Raw genomic sequence first — 12,019 nt, forward strand, 5'->3', positions numbered from 1 at the left:
TCTAAATTAAAAAGATTTTAATATAACTTTAACTTCGCGTACGTATTAATAACTAACGGCTAAGATTATCGCGTCTAACTAGGGTATAGATTGTCTTATATACGTAAGAGACATAGAGGACTATTTGGCTATTAAAGCCTTATTTTATGGCGTGAAACCAAAGAACTTAACTAATACTACTCTAAGCTTAGAATGTATAGAGATTAGGAAGTAGAAGTATAACGCTCTAAACGCTCTAGTTATTCTTAATAGCGCTAATCTACTTAGCTCTAGGTATATTAATTCTAGCATAACCCCTTATAGCGTGTACTTAGAATATACCTTTACTTCTAATCCACGGATTAACAGCCTATTATTACCAGCTAAATACACTAAGGGTAATATTAGAGAATTAACCTCTATATAAGCTACTCAAGATATTGGCCCACTTGCCCCCATAGACGCGGAGGATAACCAGTTCACTATTAAACGGCTAGTTAAAAAGCGCCTCCGCTAAGTTGGCAGATATAGGAAAGTCTAGTATCTAGTTAAGTAGAAAGGGTATCTTAATAGTAAAAACACTTAGGAAGATAAGACAGATATATATAATAATCTAATTAAGGCCTTTAAAGCCTGGAAGCGCCTTAGCGTCTTAGAATAACCGTAGCCGGGGTCTAAGAGATTATCGTTTAATTACTACTCTTACTCCCTGCTAGGTTCGAGGTTAAGCCTATAACTCCATAATTAGACAGATATATTAGGCACTATTTTCTATTATAATTTTTTCCCCTTTTTCTTTAACTTTTAACTTTATTAAGGATACTTTAAAAATACCTTTAATAGTTACAGTTATAGTTTACTAATAGAGATTTACGCCCCTAACTATATCCCCACTATATAGACTAGAGTTCTTAAATTCTAAGTAATAAGAATTAATGCAGTAACATGGACCTACGCTAATTTTAGTATTGCTACCACTTACCTCTTAAAAATGTTGCGCTATTGTCTTTCCTATAGTATATCTTGGTTATGCTATAAATACAAGGTTCCTGGAAAAGGTACCCTACTTAAAATAGGTATCCTAGGACTAGTTCTAGGGCCCTAAATCGCATCCTATTAGAACCTATATCGTTTTTATACCAAGCTAAGCAGCCTTATATTACTTAGTTTAAATAAATAAATATATCTTTTATTCGTTTTTTCGCGGATTGTAAAGGTATAAACTAAAATAGCTCTAATATAATCGAGCAATATTAAACGCGGAAAGTAGAGGAATAAGTGCTAGGAGTAATTATTAAAATATATAGGTAAGACCGAGCAAGCTCTATTTAATTATAACTAACGCTTCTATAGGGAGCAAGTTAGGAATTATAATAGAGCTATTATAAGTCCGTCTTATTCCTGGCTTAGACAACCCTTATATTTAAAAAGTGCTGCTAAAAAAGGAGGAACTATTCTTAAGAATTTTTTCAAAAAATATAAGCGATTATTCTATTAGTGCTTATAAGGAATTATATAAAGGAGTTAGTATAACGTTTAAGGCCGTATAGGTTATAGCTACTATAAAGATAAACTCTATAAAAGCGTAAGGCGTTATAATATCGGTAAATGTGTATAAGATATCTTAAATTATTAGGTTTCCTAACTTCTTATAGACGTTAAACTACCTAGAAGTTAGCTTTAGTGCAAAAATTAATAAGCTATAAACGGAAAATGCTAGGTTAGCTTAAGAGTTAAGTAAATTAAGAGATGAGATATCTATAGAGATAGAGCTTAGGTAGTAGGCAGAGGAAGAAGTAAGTCAGCTTAGGAATACTAACCAGCAACTTTAATAGGAGGCTTAGGACAGCGTAATAAAGTATATTTAAGGGCTTAATTTAATCAGGCTCCTATTAGAGGAGTTAAAGACCTAAGCGCCTCTAAGAGGTTGCGAGGTCTTTTATTAAGTTAAATCCCCAATCTAAGCTAGTAATTTAGATAGTTAAAAAATTTAAGTATATAAAATTCGCTATAAGAATAAGAGATATTTAGAAGGTTATAAGAGTAAGCAAGTAAGCAAGCATATAAAGTAGGAATAAAAGAGTATAGGATAAAAAGCGTTCTTTTCTCTGTCCTAGTCACACTAAGTATAGGAACTACTTTAAAAATATAACAAGTAATTAGGCGTTAGGCTTTACGCTTTAACTTAAGAAAGAGATATATTTTTAACTTTAAACTAGTAAGTAGTTATAATTTACGAAGATTCCTAGCTATTAACGCTTTATTTAAGTAAGTACTTCCTAGGGCTTAACAACCTAAGCAAAACTCTCTCCTCGGAACTGCCGTTATTATATAGTAACGCCAATAACTCGCTACCTAAATTGATATTATTATATAGACGTATAGTAATGTTTAGGAATACGCCGTCTGCGTTATTCCTGCTATTAAGCATTAAGTATTACAGTAGGGGTTCTTAGGTTAAGGCACTTAATTCCGTTAGTTATTATTTATAGGCCTAATTAAAAACCTAATAAGAAAAACGATAGATATAGATTTTTTAACGGTTCCGGAGCACAGGTTAAGACCTAGTAAAGGCTGTAACCTATAGTGGGCGTTCGATAATAATAAAAATGCATATACTAATAATTAGAGATATTATTAGTTAATAAGGAGATGAGATAGTATAATATATATATATTTCTAGCATAGATTTTATAAAATTATCTAATAATATTAATTTATAAAAAAAATAGAAAGGGCCTAATTCTAGGCCCCCGTTACATCACTATAGGTTAGCTATTTTTATATCACTTAGGACCATTTTTAGGACTAGAAGTTCTTATATAAGTATTAAAAGAATTTATATAGGAACTGGCCTATTCCTATTTCAATATAACTAGTTTTAAAGCATTCTCTTAAAGTCTATTATCCTCTTACTATAGTAAAGGGAGGAACGTGGCTAAAGCGAGGTATCTTAGTTACCTTTATACTTGCCGCTATTTATTATACAGTTCTAGCGCTATAGGTACTATATAAGGAAAGCAATATAAAGGCGGGTATTATAACCTTAAACGTAAGACATTACTCTCTATCCGGATTTTTACTATTAAACCTCTAGATAATCCCTTCGTTATATTACGCGCCCTTCTAAAGCGAGACATCCTTTAATCTTTTTAGACCAAAGTTATAAGTATTGCTAATAGCGTTGCGGCGGCTATCCCTAATGCTATTAGCTAAGTACAAAGCGCCGTAAACGCTACCGCTACAGTTATTCCCAAAGCCATTAAGGAATTAATTCCTAAAAATTGCTCACTAGGCACGAAACAATTCTGTGTTAGATTTACTTATAATATAACATACAATAACTTACTATTAACTCTCTCTAATATAGTACTAGAAGAGGTTAAAAGCTTTCTTAGAGACTAACTTAATAACCTTTAATCTCTAGAAGGGATTTTAACGAAAGTCACTTCTATATATATCTAGGACTGCTTAATTATAGGGCTGGTTTTAATGCTTATCTTAGCCACTATATTCTTCTATTCAATATTCGGCCGCTTATTTTATATCGCGGCTATTTTTTTAAGGCTTAGCGTTCAATCAAGGGTAGTAATTCATTTAGTATTAGGTATAGTATATTACATCCCTCTCTTTATACCTGCTATTGTTTTATATATTTTCTAGTCAAAGACTAAGGAACTGTTATCCGAGATTAAGATAGAGAAAGGCGAGGTAAGTAGATTATATTTAGGAGCTCTCTGCTATGCTATTATAATAATACTACTAACTGCTCTTATACCGGCTATTATTTAAGAATATATTATAAGAACGAAGGATAGGCGATAGAGGCGGAAATTAGGGGTGCTAAAGGTTATATTTAGAGATTATAATAGCTATTTATAAAAAAACACTTTAATTAAGAACTAAGAGTATAACTAGTAAAGAAAAAGGGCGCTTTATGGGAATGTTTTATTGTAATACGTTAAAAGGCCGTATTAGGAAGGTCTAACTACTAACGGCGTGAGTTAGCGGAAGTATAAATTTTCTTAGATAGCTTAGAATGCACGTAGTTCTTTATAGCGTTTAGTTTCGGGTTAGTTAGCACTTTATTTAAATATATATAAATAATTAGCAGCATCTAAGTCCTTTATAGTTAGAACTAAGTATAAGCGGCGAAAACGTAATGCCCTAACCGCGTAATACCTTTTTAGGGATCTTAGACGTTTAAATAAGAACTAGTGTAATATTACTTTAGCTATTAGTATTTGCAATTACTATCATCTTATATACGGTAGCTAATGCGGCTAAGTGTCCTAATTGGGTTACTCTATAGGCATTAATAGGCTATATAAGCTAGACGAGACCGCGGAACTAATATAGCCAAAGATGTTTCTTTATTGCTATTTATATTAAGGGGACTATATTTAGCCCCCTTAGCATCCCTAAAATACTTCTCTATTTTAAGATATATTTTATAGCCGCGCTTAAAATTAGTTGTCCTTCCTATTATTTAATCCCTACATCCTATCTATAAATAGATGCTTAAATAATAATTAAGCGAGTATAAAAGGACGTCCGTTTTTAACTTATTAGTAATTACACAAAATCCACCCCCCCCCTAAAAAAAAAACACGTAAAACCGAGATTTACTACCTTCTATTCTATAACGTATTTACAATCCCGGCAATATATCCCTTACAAACTTTTAGCTCCGCTCTCCTTCTTAGCGTTATCTCTTAACTTGTTTCTTTATCCCCTATTACCCTAACTCTTACACGGCATTAAAATACCGTCTTTAGCTTCCATCTCTTAGATTACTTTAATCTTAGCTTTAAGGGCAATATATTTAGCACCACGTACTTATCGGTTAATGCCGAGCCTATACCCTTAAGCGTAAATCTAGATTAATGTATTATAAATGCTATAGGGAATATAGGGTATTTATTTAAGTAAGTCTCTAATCTACTACTTAAGGGGAAAGGAGGAAAGAAGTAAAATAGAAATACGTGCTAATATAGGGCAGCGGCGGTGCCTTTAGCTCCTATTTAGACTATACCTTAAACAGCAATATATTGGAATTAACTTGCAATTATATAATAGGTGCTCCCAATACGTTTAAAAAGTCTACTATTAATCTTAGTAAGTAGAAGTATAAAATGTCTATATGCTCCACGAAACTAATAGAGAAGATAAATGGCATAATAAAAGAAAACGGAAACGGCGTGTTCGTACGCGATAACGGAAGGGTTAATTATTAAGCTCCTAGTGCTGCTTAAATTTAAGATTATAAGCATATTATAGATATAAAGGCATAGTATATATAGTCTAGGCGAATAACTTCTAATAAGTTAAAGATTTTACTTGCTGTTTTAATTGCCTCCTCCTTCTAAGCATTATTTAAGACTATATCCTACCTCATAACCGTAGTCTATTAATTATATTAATTAATATAATATATATTTCGCAAAATAAAATCTACTATTCTCTTCTAAGGTTAATAGAAAGAGGTAACTTAATAAGAATCTAAGTCGCGTATACGTGTTTAAGTAGAGCGGTAATATTTAGGAGATTAGTACTAACTATCTATAAGAGGGCAAAGCTTAGAAAGCTATTACCGTCCCTCCCTACGTGCCGAGACACCCTCCATGCCGAGATATATAAGGGGTACTTTAACTTACACACCATAGCAGATATAATACTAATAATAACTTCCTACTATCGTAATAAGGCTCTAAGGCTTAGATAAGACCCTAATATAAGTATCGTAAGTGGTAAGAGCTTAATGGTGGTACTATAGTAAAGGGACATTGTTACGCTATAAAAGGAGGCTTACTGCGAATCAGGCGCGAAGGCGACGATATAAATATAATTTATAGGTAGGAGGGGCCCTAAATGTTCAAAGGTAGCTACAGTATATGACTTATATAGAATTATAGTAAAGCTCAACGTGTGCGCAGAGTTATAGTTGCTTAAAGTCAAAGTACCACTTATATTTTCCGGTATAGTGGGTTTTCCGCGACCCGGGGACGGACGCTATACTTTGCTGTCCTCCTTTGGAGTAGTATAGGTAACTTGCACCTAGGCTAGATAAACTAGCTAATTAAGATTAATTTACTAGTAGTGATGCTGCTCCTTGTATTATAAAACAGGGTTGTTTTAGATAATGCGAATAAGCGAGCATAAAATATCCTTTATCTAATAGAAAATATATAAAATATCGCAATCAATAAGGATAAAAGTGCCTATGTGGAGCTTTTCTACCCCAATACCTTACCTACCTCTCCCCCCTAACTATATAATAGCTAAATACTTAGAGAAAAATCCCTTATCCCTCTTATATAGAGTGGTTTTAGATAAGGCAGTAAGTAAGCGTAAAATATCCTTCATTTAATAGAAAATGCATAAAATATCGCAATTAATAAGGATAAAAGTGCCCTATGCAGAGCTTTTCTATTTTAATTTCTTGCCTATATAAAGCTCTGCACAAAGCTCTACATAAAGCTCTGCATATGGAGGCTCTACGCGAAGCTCTGTAGAGGCTCTGCGGAGGCTCTGCACGAAGCTCTATACGAAGCTCTGTATAAAGCTCTGCAGGAGGCTCCGCACGAAGCTCTATATAAAGATCTGCACAAAGCTTTTATATAGAGCCTCCGTAGTAGAGCCGTTATACGTAGAACCGTTATACGCAGAACCGTTATACGCAAAGCCGTCGTGTAGAGCCTCTGTACGCAGAGCTTCGTATACAGCTTTATGTACAGCTTCGTACAGAGCCTCCGCAGAGCTTCGCGTAGAGCCTCTATGCGTAGAGCTTTATATAGAGCCTCCTTACGTAAAGCTTTATGTAGAACTTTATATAGAGCTTTATATAAAGCCTCCGTAGAGCTTTATATAGAGTCTCCGTACGTAGGGTTTTGCGATTATAGGGCTTTTATACGCGGAGCCTCCATATTATATAATAACGTTTAATTAAAAATATATAACTACCTAGCTAAGTAACTTCGTATATTTTTTAATTTAGAGGTATTAATAGAGTCGAGGGTTTCTAATTCTACTTTTAAAGCTATATTTTATATAATAATAAAGAAAAAGAAGGTAACTGGGGATTTATTTGGGGTATGCCAAGACTTATCGCGATACAATATAATGGATATCCTTATCGCAATAAGGATATCCATTACATCTTATCGCGATAAGATTTATCCAAAACCACCCTGTTACGAAATTTCTCCCGCTTAAGGGAGTCTATTATTAGTTATTTAAAGCTTAGGGAAATACCTAAAGCCTTTTTAAGCACAACTACCATATTTATAAGCGAAATTTAATGGCCTGTTTTAGGTGTAAAGGAGGGGGAGAAGAATTTAGTCTAATTATTACCTAATGTTTAGAGATCTGGTATAGGAATAATTTCAATAGTCGCCAAAACTAAGGACTATAATTGGGTTCTATACGGACCTAAAACTGGTCTGCTTATTAGTTAGTATAGTGTTTAAACCCATAGAGCCCGTTTCTAAGTCCCCTATTTTTAGCCGTTGGGGGTAAAGGTAGCGTAGCTAGGTATAAATGTATCGTTCTTTTTAATTAGTCTCTTTAAGTTCCAGCCCTATTTTAGAGTTTATATATAGAATATTCCTAGCCTTTTAAAAGAAAGTAATTTGAATATATAAAACCATGTTCTAAAGTTTAGAGTAGGTTGAGCCCTATAATATAGAAGTGTATTCTAAATAGAAAGTAGGTATAATATTCTCGCAAGAGGATAAAAAGCTTTTAAATACTTGTCTTCTAAACCTCTAAGAGGCGGGGGAGTTGTGGGTATAGTAATCGCCGGTACTATGTTTATTATTATACTGCTTGCTCTTTATATATATTTGCGTTATTAGAAGCGCGCTATGTATAATAGAAGCCTTAAAGTTAGTCCTAGTATAGTTTCGCAGCAAGCCTAGCAACGGACAGCTCATCTATAGATATTATTAGTTGGTAGTAAAATACTAATCCTATACACATTCTTACCTGCTATAAATATGCAGTTGTCCCTAATTTAAGAAAAAAAGTTATTAAGCCCTAGATGTATATGTATACCTCTATTAAACTAAATCGGATTTCCTTACCACTATCTTACTACTGTCTTTAAGACTAGAACCTAATGTCTTACTACCCCGCTACTTATAATCGTATATCTTATCAAATGTCTTATTAAATGTCTCATTACCTATTTCTATTACCAATTACTAACTCTTAAATCTTAAGCGGACGGCTTATGGTCGTATCCACACTATTTTTATAAAGATTACTATATTGCTATAAACTTGCAGGAAGCGTGCCGGCAGCCCGCTTAGGTAGCCCCCTTGTATAAAAAGACCAACTATACTATAGATAGATTAGGCTAAGGGGCGCCGATTTATGCAAAGACGAGTTACTAGAATATTTAATAAGCCTTTAGACTTTTATTATATATATTACGGCACTATTACAGACCCTAGTTAGGGGCTTAGCTAAGCCTTGGCGCCATATATATAGACATATTCTTTTATTAGCGACTTAGTTAATTAAGGCATAAGCACGGTAAAAGGGACGAGTAAGCCTATATAAATAGTAGTTTATAAACAAGGATCTAAAGCTAGAGAAAGAAAAGGAGAAGAAGAGCAGCGCCGGCTAAAGTAGGGTTCTTTTATGCGGTCCTCTAGTTATGTAACCATAAAGTTCTACCAATTTCTGCCAGTGCCGTAATACCTTTCCTCAACCTTCTTTCAGACCTCGTCTTAGAATTCTTATTTACTGCCTACTAATAGATTCTGTTCTTTTAACTAAGCCTTTATAATATACTAACCAAGACACCTTAGAATAATAAAAATATTTTATAACAAATTATAAGTTTCCTTAGTAGTGGTATAAGAAAGTGCTATTAACTTTAACGCAACGATTAAATAAACTAAGCCTTGCTATTTATGCTCTTTACGGAACCGTAGCTGATAAGTAAAAAGAAAGTTTTATATTTATCATATACCTATATAGCGAGAATCTTACTACTTTACCTATTCTATAGTTTAAATGTCAAAACATTAAGAAAATAAAAAAACCTAAACTTTGTATAATAACATAATAAGACCTTTCTACTTTCTTCTAGGAAGGTAATATAATAACCGGCCCTGCTATTATTGCAAGAGTTAGATTATTGACATTATTAGGCTGCTGCACTATTACTACGGTAAAAGTTACTCCGTTTATTTCTTGTGGCATATAAGCGGTCCCCCTCCTAAGGGTGGTGATATTTAGAGGTATATACACTAGTACGTTAAGCTAATTAACCCATTTAATAAAAAGTTGCTTGCCTTCTTTAGCAATAAATGGTATTTATATTAGATTTTACGTAAACTTACTCTCTAATAGTCTGTTAGTGCTATTACTAAATACTCCGCCAGTTAATTGTGTAACAGTTAGTCTTAGTAAAATAGGTAATAAGACTTTAACCGGGTAAGATCCAGGAACGATAAATAAAAGAGTAAGATTATACGCCTATATGTTGCTAATCCTAGTGTTAAATGGAGCCGGATTAGGTACTTCGTCCTAGATATAATAAAAGAATATATTATAGCGGGATTTAATAGTAAGTATTAATGATACCGATCTTAAAAGCAGAGGATTAGTAACTGCGAGTCGTTTAGCAAGTCTAATAGTGGCTCCGATACTTACTAAGGTTATAAGATAGGCAAGTCCAAAAAACCCCTTAGTTGAATTTATTAGGAAGGAGTAATTATAAGGAGAAATTAATGGTGCGTTATAGGCCTTAAGCAAGTTTATAAGGCTTTTAAGGTAGACCTCTTCTTACTATAAGAGTGTTAGGCAATATTTCTAGACTTTAAAGTAGCAGTATACTTACAGTAGTAATCTTACTAACAACATCAATAGCATCATTAGGATATTCATTCGTTCCCTACTTTATAATTTCCGTTAAGCTAGTATTAAAAAAGGACACCTCTAAATTTTCAAGGAAGTGCGCTAATTGAAGTTCTTTAATCGCACCCGCAGATATTATAGTTGGTACCCTACTATTCGGCGGACCACTACCTACTATAGCTGTAGTATTGGAATAAAGGGGCGCCGCGGTGGTAAAGCTTCCTAGAGTAATAGAAGTTATATAAAGGAGAGCATTAATATCTATAAAAGGGTACATAGTTGCGGTCGAAATAACTATAAAGTGTAATTTACAACTCCAAAACCTACTAGATTTGTAGGATATATAGTAAGAGATCCCTTTACTATTTCTAATTTCTATTTTAACCCTTAAATTTTAAGTTATAGGGGTCTACTTTAGGGCACCCTAAGGAGTTATTTATAGTAGGGTCCCTATTTTAGGACCCTTAAATTATCTTAAGCAGCTTAGTAAAGTATATTGCCTCAATATAATGGTTATTAATAGGGGTAACACCTTATATTAAATTGTGTCTAATAGACACTTCGTCACCCATTGCTTTATTGTGCTAACTATTCTGTTGTTTTACCTATTCCAAGGATTGGGTTTCGTTTATCCGTTAGTTACTAATATTGCGTAATTATAAGCACGTTGTTAACTAACTCGGAAACTGCTATATACACAATTTACAAGCCACTGGCCTATCCGCCTATTTATAGCAAGTCTGTTTACCTTACTAGCAGCATTAATATAGGTTCTGCTACCAACTAGCAAGCTAAGGTAACGTTATCCCTCTTATATCTTCCTATTACTTTTTTTTAACCTATGCCGTAATAACTAGTATAAAGATTAGATATAGGAAATTTCTAATCCATAGTTCCGCGAGCATATTAAGTAGGAACTTAATTATTTAGACCGCGCTAACATTATTGTAATGTTCTTTAATAAGAATAGCATATTGCCAATTAGCCTTCTTAAGCTTAGTCTATATGCTCTTAGTTATAAGATAGTTATTTACTACCCTAAAGGTTACTAAAGACGCGGCAATATGCAGATTATTTATAACAGGTTCGGTATCCAGCTCGTAGAGAATTTAGAAGAGTTTATTAGAGAGACTAGAAAGATATTAGAGATCTAACTAAACATACTACTAGAGATATCCTTAGTTTTATAATAATTAGGATGGCAATAATAAGATAGATTAGATTTATTTATTAGCTTAATATATTTAGTATCTTTTCTAACCTCTAAAGCTTATTTAATCTAATTGTGGTATTTATTCATCACAAATACCTAATACTTAAGGATTTGTAAAGAAGAGGCCTAGTAGAACATAGTAGAGCCTAAAGGGGGGGATTATAAAACAGAAGTAGTAAATACGACCCCTTTATTAGATAAGCAATAATACCCTAGCTCTACAAGGCTGCTAGGGCCAAATTCGGGTTCTTAGGATAAATATAGACTTATTTACTTAGTGGCAGGGCTAGCAAGGTAAGTGAAATCTAATATTAGTTAATAAGCGATATTAATAAGCTGATTATATTCCTTAATAAACACTTCGTCCTATATTTGGCTTAATTAAAGAGTACTAGCGCACCTATTAAGTGTTTATAAAGGTAATATTATAGCCCGAATTATTATATAAGTGGATAAACTTATTCTTTATAATACTTAAATATTATTATAGCGGCTATCTATTAAGCATAAGTATTAAAGCGCAACGCTCTACCTAAGTGGAAAGGGGTGGGAGGATTAGCGCTTATCGTGTTAGTTATATATGGCACTAGTAATACCGCATATATATTAGCAAAAGGATCTATTATATACGCTGCCGTTAAAGCATAAGTTAAAAACGAGGGTAAGTGACGTACGGGATTGAAAGTGAAATAGTAAGGGTAGGCAGCGCAGTAAGAAGAGGGTAAAGCACGCAACTAAGGTAAGTAGTAAGATAGGGGTGCGTGACAAGGAACTAGGCAATAGGAAATAATCAGCAATCTATATTATAATAGTAATAGTAATGTAAATCTAAATAGGGTAAATATAGAGGAGACGGAAGACAGGAGGATTAGAGGTATAGTATTAGTGGGTAAAAGGTTAATTTTTAATAGCTAAGATATAGATATTAAAAAACTGGTCCATTTTACTTATTCTAAA

General features: G+C 33.3%; 1 protein-coding gene across 1 annotated transcript; it reads left to right on the forward strand.

Annotated features, from left to right (window-relative positions):
- Nucleotides 1-3,198: 3,198 nt before the first annotated feature.
- Nucleotides 3,199-3,384, forward strand: K441DRAFT_533298 (uncharacterized protein; the record flags this gene model as incomplete). The annotated part of the gene is made up of 1 exon (XM_067642273.1): nt 3,199-3,384. A coding segment is annotated over one exon (186 nt), but the record flags the coding sequence as incomplete, so codon positions are not given.
- Nucleotides 3,385-12,019: the final 8,635 nt, after the last annotated feature.

The sequence above is a fragment of the Cenococcum geophilum genome (assembly GCF_001692895.1).
Source record: "Cenococcum geophilum 1.58 unplaced genomic scaffold K441scaffold_2, whole genome shotgun sequence".
NCBI classification, from domain to species: Eukaryota; Fungi; Ascomycota; class Dothideomycetes; order Gloniales; family Gloniaceae; genus Cenococcum; species Cenococcum geophilum.